A 25,984-nucleotide genomic window follows, 5' to 3' on the forward strand; every position below is an offset into this window, starting at 1 on the left:
ACTTGTAGGAACCTACAAAGTTTGATCATCGTTGATGGTGCAAAGTTTCAGATTTTTTTGATTTTGTTTTCTATTTTTTGATTTTACTGTTCATAGAGGGTGCCTAGGTACACGGGAGCTATCACACCTTTCTCCTATCGTAATGCTCCTTCTATCTCACATTTGATATTAATAGACAAATTCCTCATCTTGTTGAAAGTAGACACACAAAATGCAAACATTCTGAAAGGGGTGCTTGAGATATATTGTTCTAGCTCTGGCAAATTGTGGGTAATGCCAAGTCAAGTATCTTCTTCGGTCCTAATACCAGTGTCGTCACAAGTGAGAATTGTTGTAGAGAGCTTAATATTGTGACTGAAGCACTTTCGGATACTTATTTGGGTCTACCAATAATGGTTGGGGTGCAAGCTAGGGCGTTCTTACTATTTATTCATGAATTTGAGGAGGCCGGGGACCGTGACAACACTCGGTACCGGGACGGTGGCCAACGGGCCCGGATGGGCGCCACCGGGGAGGGCTGGTGAGAAAGGGGGTGTGGGGTCAGCCATGGAGCTCCACTTTGTCTCAACTTTGGGTGCGCTTTATTTGAGCTCCTAGTGCTCCTTTAGATGATTTTCTTGTCACCTGGAGTCTCAGGCCTCTGATTGGAAAGACGAAACAGGTGGACATGACGTTTACCCGAGCAAATGGTATTGCTAGACTCCTAGTCGGGGTTATTAGTATTGAGCATATACCAGAGGTGGTCAGGTGGTCTTATGCTGGCAGGAGTTATGACTTGGAGATTGAGATTGATGACAATGCTCACTTCTAGGAGCTGGGTAAGAACATGGACATGGACACTGATGATAATCACCATGGTGATGGACCTCACGACAGTACTAAGGACTCCAAGGATGGGGATGGGAAAGGAACAACTGCTCCAGAGAAATCGGTGGTTGTGCTCACCGGTAAGCAGACTTAATTTGCCCTGCGTCCCCACAGCTACGAATCAGTTACGTTTTTGCTCGTTCATATCTTCGTTTGCTCCTGCTAAGATGCGGGAGGTTGATTATGAGTTGCTTCAGCGGCGGCCGGTGGTTGCTGATCCCCCGTCTTTGGCTATGCGGGACTCACCACCGAAGGTTGTTGCAGAGGTTCAGCGGCAGCAGCTGCTGCATCTCACGCATCTCGAGCTGCATACGCACCTTCCACTACTGCGCATGTTCCTCAATCACCGGTGCAGCCAGCCCCGAGTGAAGAGGATCCATCCATGGAGAGGTCGGCCTCGACAACAGCTCGAGCGATGGAGCGCTCGCTCAATCCGCGGGGGGTCACGTGGAGGGAATCTCTCTATCTTCAGGTCTCAATAGGCAGGAGTGCTTGTTGCCCTTGGATGATCAGCTTCATGTTAATGCTATCGTGCATGGTGTCGCATCGCCAACATCAGTCGGACTTGCTGTTGTTTGTCCGACCACGGAAGAGGTCATCGCCTACGTTGGAATTGCTGACCCGACGGCTGGTCATATCAGGTCCAGCATCAGTCTCCAGGGCTAGGGGGATGCGGACGAACTACAGATGGGTCACGCTATGAGGGCGCCCAAGCTTCGCGATGTCGAAGCATCTTCAGGTATCGCCATAAATACTAGCTGTTCTATTTTACATTTCTCTGATGATGAAATTATTTCACATGCAAACAAGCTAGGGGTATCTCTGGGTAACAGCGAGAAAGAGGTTTCAAATCAATTAATGACTTACTTGACATTGAGGCCGAGTGAACCATGAATATGATTAGGAACTTAGCTGCGATTAAACTTATGAATGATGCTGAAATCAATGTGCTTGGCATTGGTACATTAGAAGGCCTTTGCTAGGATCTACAGCCTTCATCCATTCATGAGGAACTGGATGAGTCGGCTAGGGTTTCCCAGGCCGAGGTGTTGGAAACTACACACATTAGCGCTCAACCAGAGACCGGTTATATGGACCAGCTGGTTCAACGGGATAAACCAAAAAGAACTTGGAAGAGGAAGGTTTATCCTCTGTCTGCGATTCGCAGAAGCGCGAGGTTTAGAATGGCTAAAAAGATTTATGATGAAGGATGAGAGGAATATTTTGGAATAGCAGAGGTCTAGTTGACTTGGCTAAAAGAAGATTCCCGTCTGATCCATCATTACAGTACAACCTTGACTTTATTGCCCTTATGGAAACTGGTAGGGATAATTTTGCTTCACAATTCCTGAGAACTCTCTCCGACGGTATAGACTTTGACTGGCACTGCTTACCACCGAGAGGAAGGTCTGGTGGATCTTACTTGGGGTAAGGTGAGAAACATTGGAAGTTCGACATGTGTCCTACGGGGTCTTTGCGGTTAAGTTTAGGGTGAGATCAAAGCATGATGGTTTCCAATGGGCACTGGTGGCGGTATATGGTGTTGCACGACCGAAGCTCAAGATGGATTTCTTGGCTGATTTAGTCAGGGTGTGCGGCAATGAGCAACTGCCGGTCCACGTTGGAGGCGATTTTAATATCGTCCGACGGAAAGATGAAAAGAGAAATGATAACTTTGATGCCAGATGGGCATTTATGTTTAATACTATCATTGAAAGTTTAGATCTTCGGGAGATAGAGATTTCAGGTAGAAAGTTCACGTGGGCAAACACTCTTCCTAACCCAAGTTTTGAGAAGTCCCACACTCTCCCTAACCCAAGTTTTGAGAAGTTGGACCGGATCTTAACCAATGTTGAATGGGAACAGAAATTCCCTCTGGTTACGGTAAAAGGTATGCAACGAGCTATCTCTGATCATACACCGCTGCTTCTGGATTCTCGAGAACCAACCCACAGGGGAAACAAGAATGTTTTTTCTTTTGAACTAGCTTGGTTTGAAAGGGAGGGCTTTTCAGACATGGTAGCAACAGAATGGACCAGTGTCCAGCGGGGGAGATCAAACATGGACACTTCAAAAAATAAAATTAGGCACTTAAGGCAATTCTTAAGGGCATGAGAAAAGCATGAAATTGGGATTTATAAGGTGCAAAAGGAGAGACTCCTCAATCTTATAAACCATCTTGATATTAAGGCTGAGCGAGCTACTCTGCTTGCCCAGGATAGGGCAGACAAGGCAGAGGCTGAACAAAAGCTTAAGCATCTTCTCAGGGAAGAGGAGTTGAAATGGGCAATGTGAGCCAAGGTGCGCCAAGTGGTCGAAGGGGATGACAATACCCAGTTCTTCGACTTGATTGCAAATGGTAGACATAGAAAGAAAAATATTTTCCTGCTGGAACAAGATGAGGGTACAATTATAGGTCACGAGAACCTAAAATTGTACATCTCTGACTACTATAAACAGCTTTTTAGTGCTCATGAGGACAGCTTTGTGTCTATAGATCAGCGAAGGGTCGATGATATACCTCAGCTTGGTGAAGCCGAGAATGAGGTTCCGTCGGCGCCTTTTCCCGAGAAAAAGGTGTTCGATGCTATCGGGAAATGAAAAATAACAAGGCACCAGGACCGGATGGGTTTCTCGTCGAATTTTATAAGAAATGTTGGCACATTATTAAGGACGATTTACTTCTGATGTTCCATGATTTGTTCAATGGCCACTTGCAGCTTTTCCACATCAACTTTGGAACAATCACGTTGTTGCCAAAGAAGGAAGGGGATGTGCGCATTTAACAATTCCATCCTATTTGCTTGCTAAATGTGAGTTTCAAGATTTTCACTAAAGTCGGCACAAATAGGTTCACAAAGATTGCGCATGAGGTTGTGCAACCGAGTCAAACAGCTTTCATGTCGGACAGAAACATACTAGAGGGTGTGGTTGTCCTTCATGAAACGCTGCACGAAATCCACTCAAAGAAACTAGACGGGGTCATCTTTAAAGTGGATTTTGAGAAAGCATATGATAATGTTAGGTGGGCTTTCCTTCAGCAAGCGCTACGTATGAAGGGTTTCGATGATGTATGGGAAAAACGTGTAGAATCATTGGAACAAAAGGGTACCATTGGAATTAAAGTCAATGGTGACATTGGACATTATTTTCAAACGCATAAATTCCTACGGCATGGGGACCCAATGTCTCCTATCCTCTTCAATATAGTTTCAGACACGTTGACAATTATGATTGGGAGGGCAAAGGAGGAAGGCCTAGTCGGAGGCCTTGTCCCACACCTAATTGATGACGACACTATTTTATTTATGGAACATGATGTTGCAAAGGCCAGGAATATGAAACTGGTCCTTTGCTTGTTTGAACAGTTGTGTGGGTTGAAGATCAACTTTCACAAAAGTGAACTTTTCTGCTTTGGGAAGGCCAAAGAAGAACAGGATACATACAGACAGTTGTTTGGGTGTGCTTTATGTACCTTACCTGTCAGCTATCTAGGTATACCAATACATCATCAGAAGTTATCTAACGCGGAATGGAAGTGTATGGAGGAACGTTCGAGAAAAAACTGAGTTGCGGGAAAGGAGAGCTACTATCTTATGGTGGTAGGCTGGCCCTCATTAATTCAGTTCTCACCAGTATGCCAATGTTCCTACTTTCCTTCTTTGAGATTCTGATTGTCGTGAGGAAGAGGTTGGACTTCTATAGATCACGTTTCTTTTGGCAAAGTGATGAGGTCAAAAAAAAAGACTTTCTAGATGGGATATTGTGTGTAGACCCAAAGAGCAAGGTGGTCTTGGGATTGAGAACATAGAAGTCAAAAATAAATGTCTTCTAAGCAAATGGTTATACACACTGTCAGTGGAGACTGATGGCATGTAGATATAGAATTTGAGAAATAAGAAATGATATGCTAAAACCTTGGCGCAACTCACCATGAAACCCAATGATTCACCCTTCTGGAAAGGTTTAATGAGAACGAAGTCGGCGTTCTTTCAGAGGGCTAAGTTTACCGTTGGGAATGGTGGGACTACGAGATTTTGGGAGGACACATGGCTGGGTGAAACACCGCTAGAGCCATGCAATAGCCTTCTCTATATAACATTGTGCAACATAGGGGGGCTTATGTTGCTAATGTTCTTCAGTCTGTTCATCTGAACATTCAGTTCAGACGGAGTTTACAGGGCGATCGGTGGATTGCTTGGATTGATCTAGTTAGGAGGTGATTCATCTGGTTCGTTCACAAGGAAGTGATTCTCATGAAGGATAATTTGGCAAAACGTAATTGGCCCGGAGACAAAAGTTGTGGCTTTTGTAATCAGTTAGAGACAATCAAACACCTCTTTCTCGAATTCCCATTAGCAAAAATTCTTTAGACTTCAATTCATATAGCCTTCAATATCACACCTCCAACTAACCTTCATATAGTCTGGACGGAGTAGACATCAACGTGGCAAGACAGATTTGCATAGGAGTCTCTGCGTTACTATGGGCTATATGAAATTGCCAAAATAACATGGTATTTGACAGGATTTATAAAACCAATTTTTTGTAGGTTTTACACTGGGCAACTTCTTTGATCCGTACATGGTCCCTACTCACTCTTGCAGAGAACGGGGAGTGTTTGGCTACTGGATCTACCCGATGGGAGATGGTAGCTCAGGACTTCTTCAACCGGTTTGGATGACGGTCAATAGTAGAATAGGTGGATAGATTTCTAGTCCTATTTTATGCCGGTTGTGGCTTCTTTTACTTTTATTTATTTACTTTTCAGCCTTTTCATAGGCTGTTTCTGGACTACAAACATTACCCGAGATTTTAAATACATGTGGCCGTATGCATCTTTCTGATGCAGAGGTTGGATGTGAAAAAAACCTACTCGACATAGCAGGCCGATGATGCAACAATGTCCGAATTTGACTGTAAACGTATCCTACCCACACTTGTGCAATACCAAGTTTGATGTAACCTAACTTGTAGAAAATATACGACACAAGGAGGCATATTAATTAGCAATACCTCTCGCAGGTGTAATTACTACGGGAGACGATTATGAATAGAAATAAATTAATGGTAATGTACCTTGGCGGTCCGGTCATTAGAACCAGTAATCAAATACAGTTGATCATTGTGTGTGAAGAAATCCAGACATGTCACCTCACGCGAGTGGCCTGCCAGTGTATAACTAGACTCAGGAGAATCAAGGTTCCAAACCTGGACACCAAAGAAAAAGCAGCCAATTAACAAATTTATGTCTGCATTGGCTAAAATAAGATGGATGCATGCATCGATTGATGCTGAGACCGGGGGTTGTGTTCCTCCTTTTTTTTTAAAAGTCTGCATTGGCTCGTTGTGGTCAAGCAGATTAAGAAATTGATGGAGACGCAGCCAAACCTTTACTGTGTTATCCCCTGAAGCGCTAACAAAATTGTCAGGGTCCCTTGGGTTAAATGCCACCTGACGCACGTATCTGGAGTGTCCCTTGAATGTTTGTATACACTTCCACCCATTGTCCCAGTCCCAGAGCTCTATAATATTGTTAGCCGACGACAGCAAGTACGGTTTGGTAGGATGAATGGCCAGTGATGTGATATGGAAAAGAGTTGAAGTTTTAAGTGACCAGATTTTCTTTGGTTCTGCTCCATAGTCATAAATATGGATGTACCCAGCAGTATCCCCAGCCAAAACCCATTGCTTTCGCACAACAATTTTTGAGGAGAAAACTGTACGTTTAGAGTGATAATTTGTTAGTATAGCATGCAGTTCTGTACAAAATTATGATAATACCCAAGTCAGAAAGCATATATAAGTATACCTGCAGCCGCTGAGACTTCAGATGAACTCCCGATACTCTGCCAGTGAATATAGTCGAAGGTATAGTTAATCCAATGCGATGAAATGTACATTTTAATAAAATAATACTTCCCAGATGCGACGACTCCAATAGATTTAATGACATGCACAAAAGGAAATCTCCTTGTAAAGCCCTTGCACAAACTTCAGAGGGATTTCTCTTGGGTATTCTTGTAGCACATATGTTTTAGTCTGAATTGATTTATTATATAAGTAATCTTTTCTTCATACAACAAATCATCTGATACTGGAACTTCATTCTGATAACTACACTGAAAGAGTTCAGCAAAAATCTTTTCTGAAATAATGCATTAACTTGCCTGAGTACCATAGTTCCATATTTGAACTAGTCCATAAGAATCACCAATTATAATCCTGTGATGAGAAGAAATTTGATATCGGGAAACCACATCAAGCACTCACTCAAGCAATATAGGAAAATATCGAAGTCCAACTATTATGTATGCACTTACCATGGCTCTGCCGGATGTGCATCAAGACAGCATAGGTAGGAAGTAATTCCTAGAAGTGGTATGGTCTGATTGAAAATTACAGACATGTTAACATGTACACATTATGGACAAATGAAACGAAAGAAAAATAAATTAAATCATGTCATGGGATGGTAAACATGCATTCAAATAATATTCATGAGATAGTTAGGCAAAGCCTCGACTCCAGTGCAACTCATACGAACTACAAAACCTTTCAAACATTTTCATACAAAACCACAACTTTTTAGCACATTTTCAACACACTGAAATCTACAGGTTTCACACATTTGACAGCAAATACAAGTGCTCAGGAGGTCATGCTCGCATGCGAGTGCCAATGTGACGAAGAGACCAAAGTATGATAAACCTATACCTGGGCATCTCCGGCCCGGCCCGGCCGGCCCACCCAAGCCCGACCCCAAAATCTAGGGCCTAGGCCCTATGGGCTTGGGCTTGACATATTGGGATTTTAAGGAAGAGGCCCGGCCCATGGCCCCAAACCCGACGGGTTTTTCAACAGATGGGTCGGGCTTGGGCTTAACATATTGGGATTTTAAGGAAGAGGCCCGGCCCATGGCCCCAAACCCGACGGGCTTTTCGACAGATGGGCCGGGCTTGGGCTTGACATATTGGGATTTTAAGGAAGAGGCCCGGCCCATGGCCCCAAACCCAACGGGCTTTTCAACAGATGGGCCGGGCTTGAGCTTCTAAGTAGGCCCGATGGCCGGGCCTGGACCTCGGTTTTCTGCCATGGGCTTTTTAGGGCCCGGCCCAAGCCCGACCCGTCTCTGCCCATGGCCAGATATAGATAGACCCGACGAATAATTTCCAGGTGTGGCGGGGTTTATGAACGGGAAAACCATGTAAATTTAAATATGCAAATGCAAGAGCTCATTAGACTTCCTTTTCAAAAAAAGAGCTCATTAGACTTGGCTGCCCGGCAGGGCATGGATCCAGTGAGGGGCGGGTGGTGGCTCACTGCTAGAGTTCCGGCGGCGATGTGCATTTTCATGGTGAGGCTCCGTGTGAATCGAGTCATCTACGTCCTCTGTACCAAAATAATTTTAGTTGAGAAAAACTAATCGAGTTTTTTCCAACTACAATTATTTAGACACCAAGGAGTACTAGGTTGGGGTGACGTGACTTCTGTTGAAAACCGTACTGATTAACGTGGTTGCCATGTTGAGGTTGTTAGAATAATCAAAATATATTGGTGCAAGTTAGGACACGTGTTTATGTCATGCTAGGAAATTGATGAAGTCCGACTAGGACTAGTGTTCAGGCATGTTTCCTGTGCTAGTACCTAGTAGTAGTGTAATCCACATTGAGTCCGTGAACTAGTCTAGGTTAAGTTTAGTTCTTGTCCGTGTCGAGTTGGGAGTACATATAGGTTTAGGTTAGTACTAGCAAAAGAGCCCGTGCGTTGCAACCGAAGAGAAAATAACACACGCTCTGAACGTAATATATTTTTACATGACATCATATTTGTGTTGCCGACGATGACCTTAGTGCTCATACAACGAAAACGCGTTTGAATGTACAATCACTCGGAATAAGATGAGAAATATGTTATTTCTCCCCATGAGGTTTACCAAAGATGTGCATGTATGATTAACGATGGTTTTCTTTCCTCTCAATTTGGTTTTAATTTAATGGATGTTTATTGCAATTTGTATCGTCGTCGGAAAGAGAGAGAAAAAAGGATTGTGCACTATAGATTAAGTTTGCATCAAAAATAATATTTAAGAAGTATTCAACAGCTAAAAATAACATCCTATTTAGATTCTACATATTTTTTTAATCAAAATTCATATATAACATGTTAAAATCGGAGTTACGGTTTAAAAGATATGAATATTTTTGTTTTAGATAAAATGTGGATTGATTAACTGAAAAGTTAGGGTTTTTTTTGTTAAAACAAAAAAACGTTTCGACTGACTTAAAAACGGAGGGCGGGTTAATTACCTAAAACATCAAGTTTTTTTTTGAGAAAAGCAAAAAACGATTCGTTTTCTGACTTAAATCCGGACTGCGGGTTGATTACCTGAAACATCAGGGGGTTTTCTAAAACATTAAAAAAAACGATTCGTTTTTCTGACTTAAAACAGGACTGCGGGTTGATTTCAGCAAACATCAGGGGCTTTTCTGTAAAATAGCCACAACGAACGACAGAAGCCTTAGACGCTTTATTATTAGGGAGAGATAAATCTTGGTCGGCTGGTTGTGCATATATATGCACGTCACGACATGAGATTTGTAACGGACGTGAGAAAAAGGAGAAAATAAATAAAGAGGGAAAAAAATAGTGCACAACAGGGGCCCTCGGCTATCATTTTTTTGTGCGTGTGTGTTTGTCGTGTTTTGATGTGATTGATCCTTGGATGAATTCCAATAATTGATATCTAGAGTAAGGTCGAGGTGAAGCTGCGCTTGCCCCGGGGTAGCGATCCGACTAGCGTCTCGGGATGGGCGATATGGTTGTTGGATGGTGCAGCGATGAGGAGGAGCGGGAAATAGTTGTTTGTGGAGCGATGGATGAGGAGCTTCAGGCGATCGTCGTTCGGTGGAGCGACAAGGAGGGAGACAATAGGTTGTCATTGGCAAGGTGGTGAAAGATGATCATTAATGAGAGAGGTAGTGCCGAGGTGTGGCGCTAGAGCTCATCAATATCGTTGACCGGGTGAGTCAGATGAGTCAAGGAGTAGTGCAAGTTCGCATGTTTGGTCAGTATCATGTCAATGAGTCGTTGTCGTGTCCAGGTGCTCGGCTTGGTGATGATTCGTCGCAGTTGAAGCAGTGTGCACGGTGTTCCGTGAGTCATGTCAATATCCTCACAGAGCGTCCTGGTTGCAGCCAATATGGGTTCGGTGTGATGTCAAAGACGGACGATGGTAGGTGAAGCCATCATAAAGCAAGGAGGTGTGTGAGTGAAGAGTGAATCTACTGCATACAAATACAAGGAGTATGGTGCGAATCAACACAAGGTAGCGGCCAAGCAATGACGGTGGCATAACATGACAGAGCAAGAAAGGTGCTGCATGTTTCCAGAGAGGTCATTCTTTGTGTACAGATATGACACTTGAAGATCAAGCTTAAGCATATGATGAGACAATGACCAGTTATGTTGAACGCGTGAAGATTCATAATGCGTCCAATCTTGCATGTTGCACTGGTAGATGTGATGGTATAGGTTGGTACTCCGGATCATGTGTTCGAGATTGTGTTGACAAGTAACGAATCTCCAACAAGTCAAACCAGAAGGATCACAAAAAGGTGACATGTTTAGAAGATTAGAGGGTGAATGTTAGAGCAATCTAAACATATTGGTGCAAGTTAGGACAGTGTTATCTCCTGCTAGGAAATTGGTGAGTCCGGCAAGGTCTAGTGTTCAGGCATGTGTCCTGTTCTAGTACTAGTGTAATCCAGATTGAGTACGTGTACTAGCTAGTCTAGGCTAAGTTTAGTTCTTGTCTGTGTGGAGTTGGGATTGAGTACGTATAGGTTTAGATTAGTAAGCTTGGTCGACTATATATATATATGCATGTCACGCTATGAGATTTGTAACGGAGGTGAGAAAGAGGAGAAAATAAAAAGGGGGGGGGGGGGGGGGGAAGAGGACACAACAAAGACCCTTGGCTATCAGTTTTTTTTCATGCACGTGTGTTTATCGTGTTTTGATGTGATTGATCCTTGGGCAAATTCCAATAGAGGCACCGTCGTGGCAGGTTGCGTCACCTGGCTAGGGATGCTCCGGGGAAAACCTATATCTGTGTATTTCAGATCGGACGATGATAACATCATATCTTCGGTGTCGTTCTTCCTCCTGCAATCATCGTTTTAGAGCATGAGCTGGCTGAAGGGGACAAAAGGAGAGACGGTGTTACATTTACCGCAAGGTTAACGACGAGTCTAGGCGGTAATGTGCAGCGGACTTTCAGCGACATGCACGTGTGGATGGAAAAGCGCAAGATGGTGGCGCTGTATTTTGTCACAGTGACATCGATGATAGAATGACCTGATGAGGTGAATAGCTGATCGCTCCTTGAAAGTAGGAGGACCAAAGATGATGGCGCCTGATCCTAGAGCTTGCACATATGGTGCAAGCATAGGGTCTAGTTAGACCGGTCGGAGCTCTCAGCTTGCCGCCGGACAGCTTTATGAGGCCACCGAAATTGATAGTGTGTGTTAATTCGAGGTTAGGACACATTATCAAACTAATAGTTATAGTATCAGTAGTTGTCATAAAGATAGCTTTGGGTTCATTCTCGTATTTGTTTTGCCGGGTTTTGTTGAATAATGTAACAAAGTGATTGTGTGCATGCTCGGTGCGGAATCTGGCTTTCCTAAAAAAAAGAACAGCTCCTAGGATCCAGCCCAGTTTTTTTACAAGGCAGCACAGATTGAGGCAGGAGTGAACCCTGGTGTCAGTCCCTGGAGCGACACGGGAGCGTCTTTTTAATGCTTGCAGGCCGTAACGGTTTTGTTTTATATTGTGGTACCTATTACCCACACATTTAACGGTCGCATGCCGTTGTAGTTTTGGTTTTTATTGTGATGCCTATCGATATTTTTGTTTTAACAAGGTTCTCGCAGCAAAGGTTAGGCTGATTTCAGTATGAGAGCGACCATAGTGACGTCGGTGGATGGTTATAGCGGCAGCGGTGGTCGTCCAGTGTTCTATAAATATCGATGTTATTTTTATCATGTTTGAGATGCTTTGCAGTTTGAGGAATCTTTATAATAGATTTGGGTCCTTTACGAAAAAAAAAAAAAATGTTTCTGCAGCAACACGCGAGATGTCATCTAGTTAATGAATACTAATCAGTACTTGAACAAACTCACCTTGGACGTTGTTTCTTCATGTGGATCACAAACAACTTTCAATGCCACCTCATTCAACTCATCCCCCAGTTCTGCGACTCGCTCAAAAAACTGGACGCACTCCTCATATTGTCTGAATGCACGAATATGATTACCAGTCACACCGGTTTGTAGAATGAGACCAGTCTCTGTTTCTCTTGGTAACTCCTCCATCTCCCTTGTTGTCACCATGAGTGTATAAGTGGACATTGGCGGCACAATTCCATGCGTCAGCAGTTCTCCTAAGTAATCCATCCAGCTCCCTCCCTTATTTTGAAGTCTAAATGCCACGTGTTCCTCAGTTTTGTTTGTTAGATGAAACAAGCAGGAGATGGGCTTGTTAGGTTTGAACGGCAACCGGAGCTCCAGTGGATGGACCTGCAGTGCCCCACGGGAGTACTGAGCGGGAAGTACCTGCATGATGGATTCAGAAGATGGATATATTAACTGCGACGGAAGGCCGTTGAAATCGTTCTCGACTAAGTTTATTTTGAGATCAAGGGCTTCAGTACTATTCTGTTGTTTCTGGCATGAGAGTAGAAATATATATCTAGGTTTCAGAGGTTAATGAATAATTCGATAGTAATTATTGATACCCTCATTGAAATAGAATTTCACCCCGCTATACATATATAGCAACCACATGATACAACATGAAACCACTGCTGAGGCAAACAACACATCCACGCCAAAAAAAAAAAAGAGAAAACAATGCCAACACCGGTGGATTAACGAAAACGACAATGACCCGCAACCGCTGCGTTCCCTTTGAAATATTGCCACCATGATCCAAGCACTCTGATCCATCGCATACCAAGTAGTACCTCCAAGAAGGATAATGACGACGAGGACACTGCTGGCCGGACAGGTTATAGGGTTTCCCCCGATATGCTCCAAGGAGTGGGGAGGAGGTACACCCGAACACTCTCAAGCGTCACCGTGTCGGTGTCAAATGACAAGGATTTCTTTCGACCCCCAAACCACCACCTACCGGACAATAGCATATTTACGCAACAATAGATACCCTAGTTATTGATACCCTAGTCCGACATTATTGATACCCTAGTCTGAGAACATTATTCCGTCAATATATTATCATCGATGCCCTGGCTTTTTACCATTTGGCATGGGTTGTGAGCTATCTAAAAATAATCAACAATAGATGACTTGGCTTTTTGAATTATTTCAGTCATGACTGCCCCGTGCTAACTATGATCAACTACATTATTTAATTCATTGTTCTACTTACACACGAACCCTCTTTAGGTTTACGATGCCAGCACACATTTTGAGATTTACTTTCACGTCGGTTTAGACTAATGTTTTATGAGTGGTGTGCCTACAAATATAACGTTGGAAACTTATTTTGAATACAAATTCAATGGTATATTTTTGTAAGGCATCCATCATTCTAACAAACTTGCACATTGGCCCTCAGAAATGTGATGGCATCATCTTAGTATGTTAAAATGTATGAGAAATAAATCTATGGTTGCCTAAATATGTTATACAGTTAGAAATAACACTCGTATTATATCGGCACCACACGAGTGAAAATCCTTGATATGAACTTAAGCAAGCATTGCTCGGGATGCAAGTCGAGGAGGTCACTCGCTACCATTAAGCATTTCCCGACACCACCGATTGTAGTGTAGGGTACCGACTAAGTGTTATATCGCTTCTGCTTCGGTACACCCCCTAAACACAAGGACCAGGATGGTCATATTCATGTATACGCTGTATTTTTTTCATTCGCACACATCCTCTTTATTTTTTGATTTCCTTTTCCTTTCTAAATGTGTTAGCTTTTTAAACCTCGCACCATTTGTTTTTTAAAATGATGTTTTTTTTTCAAGTTCGTCAATTTTTCTTCAAAATAGGTGATTTTTTTTCACAAATTGATGATTTTTTTCTATTTCCAAACATTTATTAATTTTTTTGTTAATATTTAGAAATTCCGAACTTTGTTTTGTAAATGTAAACACTTTTTTGAAAAATGATTAAATTTCGGAAAACATAATTTTTGTCTTGTGAAATTATGAACAAATTTGAAAAGTTAGAACGAAATGAAAATTCTGAACATTTTGTTGAATTTATGAAAAAGTAAAATAGTAAAAAAAAAAAGAAACAAAATATAAGAACACAAGAAGAAAAAACAAAAATGTATTATGTGTAGCCCCTCGCCTTGTGTTTATTACGGCGTTCACATGGGTCGACACCAATTTTAATGAGCTCTTTTTTTTGCTAGATTTTTCTATATCTTTATCTTCAATTATGGAACTACAATGAATACCAAAAAATGCATTCTGATGGGTAGACCATCTAGCGACGATTACATGCACTCTAGTCATATATTTTCGAAAACATTTAGTGTGTATTTCAATTCAGGTCACCGTATACTATGAAAATGTTTAGTGTGTATTTTAATTCGCTTTTTGATAAAATTGTTTATATTTCGAAATTTCTTCACATTTAAAAAAAATATTTTTCACATTTATTTAAAAAATTATTGAACAAGTAAAAGAATGAATGTACATTACTTTGTTTAGATATTACTTAAACTTCAGAGCTGCGTATAAGTCAATCTGACCTGCTAGCTCCGTTGGCTGGTACAACCCCCTTTCAAAAGGTTCTTCCTATGGCTTCTCATTCCGTTTTATTTATTCTATTGTTTTTTCTAATCTCATTGTTTATTTATGAAAAGAGTTTACGCGTGTATTAATAAAATGTTTATCATACAATCTAAAAAAATCACCGCATATTAAGAAAGTGTATAATGTATTTTTTAAGTCTTCATGCATAGTTAAATTCAGCATAGCGTTTGTCACAAAAGTGTTCAATGTGTATTTAAATATTGTTCAGCATATATGGAAATAAAATGTTCAATGTGTATTTAAATATTGCTCTGCATGTATTACAAAAATATTCAATGTGTTTTTAAATACTGTTTAATGTCCCCGAAGCGGGACTCTTGTTATATCTACGGTCCTGTTTGTTTTAGAAGTCCCAAAATTTTTTTTAGTCCTAACTAAAAAGTCTCTAGTCTCTATCCTTTGTTTTCATGGACTAAATAGGGACTAGAGGTCATTAAATGACATGCAAAAAGACCATGTTATCCCTAGTAATGTACTAGAAGTTATTAAATAACATGCTAAAAGTAGGGACACGGTTGAAAAAGTGTCAAAAAAGTCTCAAAAAGACCCTTCCATAGGGACTTCTTCCCTTAGTCCCAAATACTCTCTTTTAGTCCCTAAAAGTCCCTCATGTTTGTTTCACATGGGACTAAAAGAGATTAATTTTAGTCCATACATCAAAAAATCACTGAAAACAAACACCCCCTACGTAGACGAGTTCTACACGACGGCGAATTGCCTAGAATAGTTAATATTTATGAATTCGAGGAATTGAGTCGTGGGATAAATGACCAGGGTATTCTTAATTGACATTGGGGATGCGGCATTGCTGGTTCCAAAGAACCTAGCCCTCATCAAGGTTCTCTCCAGTAGTGTCTTTCTGGCCATCATCTACGATAAGTTGCGTCACCTTGTGGAAGATGTCTTCCAACGGTCGGTCCGGAAGTTTTCCTAAAGAGAGTTCGCAGGGACCTTAACTCCACGTGTGTGTATACGTGGTGGGAACCTCACACTGTATGCATCAAATCATGTACCCTTGGGATTCGGAAAAGGCGGTTGGAGAAAAACCCTCTCGCGACCGCGTCGCCCCCGACCTTCCTCCTCAAGCTCCCCCCTCCCTCCGTCCCTCCCCACAGCCGTCGTCGGCACTGGCTGCCGGGCCTGGCCCGGGCAACATTGGCGGTGGCGGCCCCCTCGACATACCCCTTTCAGTTTTATCTGGCGCGGGACGGAGCGGGCTGGGGGTGTCCCTACACGGCGGCGGTCCAGCGTGGCGCTGGGTACTGGCGCTTCGCGGATGGATGACTGGACGGTGGCGTCGTCGTTGGCGGCGGGGGTAGCGCGGCGGTGCGGCCTGGCGGTGCCCGCTCGGGCCTGGCGGTGGGGTGAGTCCCATCTAGGTCTGGGTGGGCCGGCGGCGGGGTGGGTCCACTGCGCGACCTCCAGGAGGCGGGGGTGCGGCATCGAGCGGCTGGGAACTGGCGGCGCGGATGCCGAATTGCTGCAGTGCGGCCGGGCCAGGGGTGGCCTGGTGTGCCCCGCTGCCACGTCCAGACGGCGACCGCTGCGATGTCGGGGGCTCAGGCCTTCTGCTCGTCGGCGGGGAAGGTGGTTCCCTCCTGCTTGGTAACGGTGTCGTTGCTTCCACCGTTTGGTGCCTCTGGTCGGTTCTCTTGGCCTCGTGGTGGTGTTCGCAGTGCGGCGGCGTGGGTGGTGGTGCAACCGAGATGGCGCATGGTGGTGGACGGAAGTTTGGCCGGTCGGCTCCGGTTTGGTTGGGCGACGGGGTTTGGGGTACGGGAGAAATCCTTGTCGGTCTACGGCTCCGATGCGGTGACGCATGTGGGTGCCACCGTTCCTTCCTGGAGGATGTCGGTTGTATCCATCCCCATCCGCCCTCCGCGTGCCGGGGGAAACCCTAGGACCCGTCCGGGCAGCAGCGTCGTCGGCGTCGCATTCCTTCTTGGAGGTGCTACTTGGTACGCGGAGGATTGAAGCCTCGTTTGGTGGTTTGTTTCCGATGAGCGCAGCGGTGGCGGATCATCCGCAGTTTCTCGTGTTGCCGCTGTTGGCATTTGTTTTTTCTTCTTTTTCTTTTGGTTTTGTTGTGCTGCTCGTCCCAGCTATCTATGTATCGGTGTTGGTTGCTTTATAATATAAAACGGGGGTTTTCCCCTTTTTCGGTAATCATGTACCCTTGCGACTTCCACCATTGAGCCGAAGATCTACTCTTGCCTTTTTATATTCTGGGCTGGGATAACTAATGAGGATTGGAAATAGCCTATCATCTAGTCTATCTACAAGGCCAACAACACGTTTTTTCGTGATTGGTGATCTCTCTTGCTCTCTCTCTCTCTCTCTCTCATACGGACCGGTCTTACGCGCCAGGATCCCACCAAGCTTGTTGGTAGGTTGGAGTTATACTTCGATGGTGTGGGTTGGATCATGGTCTTAGAGCCCAGAGGATAAGGGTAGGCACAAGTGAGTGGCTGCTATAGGTCCAAATCGAGGTATAATTTTTTTGAATTTCTTTAACATCTATCTACCTTAAAAAGCCATCCCAAACCTAGCAACGACACCAACTAGTTCCCATGCAAGGATGAGGACCACAACCAGGTTGCCCGAGACACCAACTAGTGATCTACAGACCATAAATTCTAGTTATGCCTTATTTAAATTGCACACTTTCAATAATATAATATTTTGGTAAGTGATGCAACTACAAGTAAATCATTTGGAAAATTGAAGAATGTACACTCGTTGAGTTAATACCAAGATTGGGAGAAAGTTAGACAACACTGGAATGTGGGTAAGTTATTATCTCGAAGATAGAAGCCCCACCAACTTACCGGCAACAAAATATTATTTTAGGCTTATTTCTCAAAAAAAGAATATTTTAGGGTTCAAGAGAAATAGTGTTTCCCAAAATAAAAATAAGTTGAGGGCATATGTGGCTAAATTTCTTTCAACTGTAATGTTAACAAATTATTTTCAACATCTAATATTTATGCTTTGCTCATCCACTAAATTGATACATGTTTTGTTTTTTGTATAAATTTCCTGCACATTTTATTTTCTATTTTGTATTGTGATTTTTCTACATGATAAATACATAGATTTCATCATATGTGCCTAGGAAAGATGAACAAAATATACAGGCTCAACAAATCTTTATTTTAAAAAGGGGGTTCTGAGCTATACCTTTGTCCTTTCTGTTTCAGCAAGCCTGTCCATTATATGTGACATACAATCTGGTCGCATTGTTGGATCGAAGTTTATGCACTCGATCCCAATCTCAGCACATACTCGTATTTGTTCATAATGTGGGTTTCCTTGTGATAGCTCTGGCCAATTGTCCCAACTTTTAAGCACCTAAGAGATTACTCATATGGTATGTGAAATTGACAAGGAACATCTCTTAACATATCAATTAAGGCACATGTGTATCATATATATGAACCCACACCTTACGTTAATAAAAAAACATATAAATTCGAAACTACAACAAAGTAACGAATAAAGATTCTTGAAAATTAACATGTCTGTCGTAGTTTCTCGTGTGGTCTAGCACTAGGGAATGGTGCCTTTACACTTGATTAAAACTAAAAAAACAAAAGTTACACTACTTCCTTGGAATAATGATAATTATGTGGCTATGTATTTGTATGGCTTTCAAATTACAAATTATATGGTGTTACTTCCAACCTTTTTAGTAGCGGTACCATGCTCATATTGTTTTTGATTTAGATGCATCTATGAAACTAAAGAGTGACTCATTCGTGCACATTCATCATTGTACTTGCAAAACCTTATGCTACTGTCATTTCAAATGATCAAAATGTTCATCTATGATCATTGTTTCACATAGCCTATGCATTTTGATTAAACTTCATATGCTTGACCATGTAGATCATCAATTTGTGACTCCACCATGGGCACGTGACAAATAAACACCAAACATATATCCTATGTGCACTAAGGACCTTAAGCTCCCCAAATTTTCGACATCTCTACTATATTCCTATTCTGTATCGGTGGCAGTCCCCTACCAACCACTTGCAGCTTCCCCCACCATCTTTGACCCTCTCGAGGCTTTGTTGGTTGAGGTGGGGATACTAGCGGTGGAGGTGGAAACGTAGTTGTTGGCCCCATAGACCTGATGGAGCTACTACTAATGCTTATCGTGAGCCTCTGCAAATATTGATGGTCAAGGCAAAGGACACGCGGAGATCCAAGGACATTGGTGATCCTATCCTTCTCGTCTGGGGTCTAGCGTTCTACTTCCTAGCAATCAAGTGACCACCACAGTGACTTCAATCTTCATCACATGGTCCTCTCATAAAGATAATGGTGAGAAGTCACCATCTCCTAGTCCCACTCTCCCATCTCATCCTCATCCTACTCGCAGGGGCACTTCCCCATACCCGATGCTCTTTCATAACGAGGCACAACGCACATCTTAATAGTGTCGATGTCGAGAAACCTTGACAGATGTGTCCCAATGCCAACTGATACGTCCTACATGTTTCTACTTTCATGAGCACTTTTCATTTGATTTAGCACTTTAACTTGTATCACTGAATATGCACTAACTGGATTGGCGTTATTTTGTATAGATTATGTTTGGTGTTATCTATTTCATGCAGGAAAATAAACTTGAGTAGGAAAAACACATTTAAAATTTAACAGAAAATAAAGCTCGGATGCCGGAGATGGGCTAGAGGGGGCGCGCATGCTTTGGTCTTGGGTGCATGTAGGAGCGATGAGGGACCACCTACAATCTAACGGTAGAGGTGATTTTTCCCTAGATTTCTATGGGGCAGAGACTATCTCCACCTTTTATCTTCTTTGTAAAGGGTTGTCTGGAGGTAAATTTCGCATCTAGAAAGGGATAACGACCGCCATCTACTCCATGAGCAACTTCTTGAACACCCTTATCATGTTTTTCCATTCATGTATGAGTAATCTACTATAGGTACATGGGGTCGGTGGAGTTGGAGGATATTCATTATGTATAGTTATCAAATTCACTATGGCCCTAGTGATATGATTTCAGATCTTAACCATTTTCTTCGAATATCTACTTGTTTGGATTATACCTCCAAGTTGTATGCACACATTATAGTTTAGCACGGGAGACCCTGATTTGACCGATCAAAATGGGAGTGGCCATGATTTGAGGATTATATGTATTCATCAAGTTATACTGTTTTGTTCCAGTTGCTTTGTAAAAGGAGCACCTTAATTCCTCTTAAGTTCAATTATGATGCCAGTGAGAAGGGTGGGTAGGGAAAAACGTGTTCTGCATGTTTTTATTAGCACATAAGACTATTGAGGGAATACATGCCTACATGATGAAAGAATTTGACCTTGGAAAGTCATGTCATGTGATTTACACTATTATATTGATTCTATCATTGCAATGTCTCCTTCACAGATCACAAACCTATGAATATTGATTATATCATTGCAATGTCTCCTTCATACATCGCAAACCTATGAATTCTATAATCGTTGCTCCTACAAATACTTGATACTTTGCAACTCATGCGTATTTGCTGCTTTTATTTCCTTTTCTACAATCATACAACGGTTGATCCCCTTCAGTCTCTACTAAAAAATTATTTCAAGCAAGTATATATTTGTTTCTAGGTGTGGTACAATTGACAACTCAACCTCTAAAAAATATTCTCTTGCTCACATCATGTTGACAAAAATTGTGATCCCTTATAATTATGGGTATCACACATCGAGGGACATATTTCAAGTTTACATACTCTTCACTAAATCTTGTGACAAACACATATCTTCCAATATTAGGACTGCATCCCAAGTTCCATATTTTATTACAACATTTAGCAATTATTTGAATTAACTTGGAAGATGGTTCAAAAATTTATTGTAATTTATTTCCAATTATAAGCCCAACTACCGGTTTTCTTATTCCTTTATTCCAAGTATGTGTTTAATTTTGTTTTCTCCCATTTTAAAATAAATTTATAAAAACTACAATAATTATTAATAAAAAAATTACGTATATAACTTATTTTTGTTGTTAAATAAAATGAAATAAGAAACAGTTTGTTTTAGGAAAACATGAACTTTTTTAGAGAAACGCGAAGTTAGTAAATAAAATAAAAAGAAACTAGTTTTTTATCAAAAAAGGAAACTGATTTTTTAGAAGAAAAAAAAGATAATTGCTAGAATACATAAGACATGTACATTGCGATACTGGGCCAGCCCAACTATACGTGTTGCTTGAGATGATAGATGGGACATGTAGTGTAGAGCAACTAGTTGACGAGCGCTCCTTCGGGAGCCTCCGAACAATTACTCTCACACACCGCCATATGGTGCGTTCTTAGCCGCCGCTATGTGTCACATTCTGACCGTTTCCTTCCGATTTTATTCTTTTTATTTTTCCACACATATTTTTGGCTTTATTGAATGGTTTTTTCGGGGTTTTCACCGGTATTTCTTAGCTTTTGGACCAAAAAATTAAAAACAAATTGCACAGAAAACACGGCTTTGTTTTCGACATGAGAGACTCAACGGTGAAAACGGTTTGAGATTTGGACGCATGTTTTAAGATATAAAACGTTTTAAAACTATGGGTATATAAAAAAAGCAAAAAATTTCACAAGTGGCACACATACAGCATGCCACTTGTCGCAACATTGAAAGGTGAGAGTGATCTTTAAAAGTAGTGGTCCTCAATTAGTGATTTCGCATGTAGTGGCCGAGCAAAAGGTTGGGCAGACCACGGTAACCAAGCAACAGAAATTACCATTCGGTAGACGTTCCATGCCCCAAAACTGCGTGAGAGCAACTAGTTGGAAGTGCTCCTTCTGAAGACCTTTCCCATGCGCCGCCATTTTGCGCGTGCTCAGCCACCACCGCATGTTGTGTTCTGAGCATTTATTTCAAAATTTCATTTTATTTTTTGGCCCGCGTTTTCGGCTTTTGGGGTGGGGTTTTTGCTGTTTCGGTTTTAATCGGTCTTTCTTTGCTTTTGGACAAAAAAAACATTTCAAAAAATGTGCTTTCTTTTTATTCTAAATAGCACTTTTTTTATCAGAGGCACGGATTTGCTTCTAAATAGCACTTTTTTTTTGCCCATGCCTTTTGGAACCAAAAAAACATTTTTTATTTTATTTCCCTTTGCGAGAGACACAAATTTCTTTTGTCAAAAGGCACGACCGTGACTCTCGGAAACGAAAAAAACACGTTTTTTAATTTTTTTTCTTCGCGAGAGGCAAGGTTTTGCTTTCATGAGAGGCACGGATTTGCTTTCGCGAGAGACATGGCCATGCCTCTCGAAAGCGAAAACTAAAACGAATTTTCTATTTATTTTTCTTTTGCGAGAGGCATGTATTTCCTTCTGCGAAAGGCACAGCCGTGCCTCTCGGAAATGGAAAAAAACTCATAGATTTTCTGTTGTTTCTTTTGGGAAGGCACGGTTTTGCTTCCGCGGGATGCACGGGTTTTGCTTCCGTGAGAGGCACGGCAGTGTCTCCCGGAAACGGAAAAGAAAAACACATTTTTTTTCCTTTCGCAAGAGGCACGGTTTTTTATTTGATTTTTTTCATGAAAAAAAGTTTATCAAAACCTACCAACATTAGATCTAGTTTTAAAGATCTCGACACGGGGAATCCAGCAATGAAAACCGTTCAAGATTTGTACGCATGTTTGAAGAGAGAAAACATTTTGAAAATACATAATTTACGAGAAAAAGGAAAACTTCCGGGTTGTGATAAGTGGCACACATGTAGTGCATCACTTGTCGCAACCTAAAAAGATGAGAATGATCTTTGAAAAGAATAATCATCCATTATGATTTCAAAACTGCATCTACAATCAAGAAATTCATACTATAATTTGGCAAATTTACTGGTAACCCCCAAATATTGGAGATGGATAGATTTGCACCACCACATTTTCCAATAAATAAATTCCGCAAATGAACAAAACTTTCCTTTAGTTAATCTGTCCTGATGCAATATTGTTTATTTACATGCAACATGTTTTAGCTAAGATGTAAGCGGATTAGACAAGAAAGAAGAGTTAATGAGACCTCTATTTGATGTAATGAACGGTTCAGATCTACTGTATACTCCTACCTCTCGTGTGAAAAGAAATGGTAAGAGGGACAATGTTACAAAAACCTCGTTAGCAAAATTATTGTCATTTTCTAAAAAATAAGCCATCCTTATAATACCATCTGTCTAGGCAACTTACCTAACGTGGCTGTCTGCACCATCCTCATCAGGCCATATGCCCAACATAGGACGATCGAGGTCGCCATGGTCCATGGCAACATCCCTTGAGTTGCAAGAGGGCGGTATCAAGCCCGATGTGCTGGCGTGCGATAACCATCAAGCCCTATACATGTACGGTGAGGTTGCCTATGGAGCTGATGATGCTGTATCGTGTTGGAGATTACGAGGATACATTATGGCGTTGTCATGATTGTGGGGAAGTCAGGAACTAAGTGTACACATAAAACAGAGATGATGAGGAATCTCGGGTATGCAGTCAACCCGGATCAAAAATATACAGGACTATGGGAGGCATAACCTGAGACAGACATTGAGCAGGCCTCACCAAAGTGCACGTATGCATCAAGTTCAAGTTAAGGACCACATACACACACACATTTCACTTTTTTTTTTCAATACTAGTGTTACTCCAAGAAGTCCAACACAAAAACAATCCAATGCTTCACATGAGTCCAACACAAATATATATATTTGGACGACCAGCCATTTTCAGCCATGAGAGCAATTAACTATTTTCTGGGTACTTTACTTTCCAATGCTTCACATTTATACTATTAGTTTCCATCATTTTTTCTGGAAGGAAGAAGTTAACAAAATTCCTTGTATATTTTTTCCTTGATGCTATTTTGCATCACTAGCTAGATGTACACTTTCACAAATCATAGTAAATTGAAAATACAAGAAAAGAGGATATGGTATAATGCAAAGTTAAAGACTAAGGTGATTGATCTAAAATTGATTGAATATTTATTTTCAATATTGGGATAAATTGTCCTTACATTCTCAACAACTGGATGCTCCTTTGCTCCAGTTAGTATCTCCATGATTATAATACCAAGACTATACAAGTCAAACTTGTGTGTGATTACATTGCTGGTGAATTCTGGTGCCAAGTATCCCCTGCATAAATAAAGAAATAGAACGATTACTTAATATAGCAGTATAAAGCATACATGCAAAAACTAAAAGTTTAGCTTAACATATGCTTTAACATGCTTACATTGTGCCGAACATTTTTGTAGCAAGGACTCGGGTTTGCATTTCCTCAAGGCTCCTCGAGAGACCAAAATCAGTTATTTTTGGAATCATATCATCATCCATCAATATATTCGAAGGTTTCAAATCCAGATGCATAATATTTATACGGTGGAGATAATGTAGCCCCTCACATATCCCCTTAATTATCTGATAGCGGGTTTTCCAATCAAGCCCACCAGAGGGATCTACATATGGGAGATGAGTTAAGGGTTGGGAGAGGGGGGTCTTCATATTTTTTTATTGCGACATAGGTATGGCATGGTAAATAATTTCAATCAAATCTTCAACTGAGATATGGAGATAACAAAAGTAAAGAGCAGTCTTGCGCGGCACATGATCCTACCTTTGATAAAATTATCAAGACTTCCCTTAGGCAGATACTCAAAGCAGAGCAATCTTTCTTGCATATCAACCATGACAAATTTTCCGTCGTAGCTCCCCACGTGCCCTTGTGTGTCCGAACAATATCCAAGGAATCGTACGACATTTTTGTGCTTCACCTTCATGAGACATTCAACTTCTCGGAGAAATTCGCTCTCATACTTATAAGTATGGGATAACCTCTTTACAGCTACTGCCCTATTCTCAAGCATTCCCTGCAGCCACAAAACACGCATGGATAAACCTAGCTTTCATTTCAAGCAAACTTAATTTGAGTAGTGTAATTGAGAGAGTTACCATACCATATAAACCACCGCAAACCCACCTCTACCAATCTCCTGCTTATAAGAGAAATTGTTTGTGATATTTTCCAGAAGTGAGAACGGAAGGGCCATGGGCTCTGCAGCTTCATCAAGTAGCACGGACTCCAGGTCATTTTTAGTAAAACTCCTATTAGGTTGGAGATCCATTGACACACCGGGTCACTTCTTTTCCGATATACACGTACGTACGTATGCACAGCGTAGATCGATTCAATTCATCTTCGAACAGATAGCTACCAAATAATTAAACCACACAGCAGGCAAGATGAATGACTGGAGGACTACATACAAGATGAATGAGTGAATGACTCGGACGTACCTGCTGCAAACCGGGTAGCTAGCAATGGATGAGCTCTCAGTTCAGGCCAGGATGGATCGATGGACAAGGAACGGAGGGAGTAGGTAGTATTAACTCCCACAGCGTCCACCGCAAATGGGGGGTTGAGCCGCAGTCTCGGCACAGCAGGCCATGGCGGAAGTGTGTAGCTGTTCCTGATGGGAATTTTGCAATCACAAGAGAAACATAAGTATATAATTAAGGCATGAGGAGGCCACGTAATTTTCAATCACAACTTGACAAGAGAAGGGAAACAGAAACATGGGCGTGGGAGGTTTGCCGGTGACGGATGCCGGCTGCCTGCTTAGATCTACATGTAGATGCCAATGGAAATGGGGGATTGAGTTGAGTGAGTCACACCAGGTCAGGGCCCAGGGGAAGGAAGGGAGCACGGAATGGAGATGGAGGCAGTGAAAGAGAGCACGGAATGATAGAGAGGCTGCTGACCTGGTGCTGTCCGCCAACGGTAAGGTCTCAGATCCGTGGCCGTGGTGAGAGGGCGAGATGGATGACCCGATCGAATTGCGTCGACCGGGAGGAGGCTACTGACCTGCTGCTGGTCTCAACTCGGGTGAAGGAGGACGGCGAGGCGGAGGTGAAGAAGAGATGGAGCGCCGCCGGCCGTATGTGGAGAAGACAAGACAGAGGAGCAAACAGCTCGAGAGTGAGCGTCACAGTGCTGTTAGATCTGGATCGGACGCGCACTGTTGCCTGGTACTGTAATAATTATTGAGACCTCCTACTACAGTACGTACCTCACCTGGAGGATCGGATCACGATGATTATAGTAAAAAAGGAAGAAAAAAAACATTCACTTTGTGTCCGCTTCCAATCTAAATTAATATCAGATTTGAAATGGAAATGGATTCGCACGGACAAAAAACAGACAGAAAATAGAAATGAGTCTGCGCATTGGGCATAC

At 42.0% G+C, this 25,984-nt stretch overlaps 1 protein-coding gene across 1 annotated transcript; it reads right to left on the reverse strand.

The window, feature by feature from the left end:
- Window positions 1–17,658: 17,658 nt before the first annotated feature.
- LOC123431383 (putative cysteine-rich receptor-like protein kinase 31) lies at window positions 17,659–24,872 on the reverse strand. The gene is made up of 6 exons (XM_045115185.1): window positions 24,705–24,872; window positions 24,365–24,617; window positions 23,984–24,206; window positions 23,763–23,883; window positions 17,906–18,076; window positions 17,659–17,673 (listed from the first exon to the last, which is right to left on the reverse strand). The coding sequence occupies exons 1-6, from the start codon at window positions 24,870–24,872 to the stop codon at window positions 17,659–17,661; spliced, it is 951 nt and encodes a 316-aa protein (XP_044971120.1).
- Between the last annotated feature and the right edge of the window lie 1,112 nt (window positions 24,873–25,984).

Source organism: Hordeum vulgare, chromosome 2H (genome assembly GCF_904849725.1).
Source record: "Hordeum vulgare subsp. vulgare chromosome 2H, MorexV3_pseudomolecules_assembly, whole genome shotgun sequence".
NCBI classification, from domain to species: Eukaryota; Viridiplantae; Streptophyta; class Magnoliopsida; order Poales; family Poaceae; genus Hordeum; species Hordeum vulgare.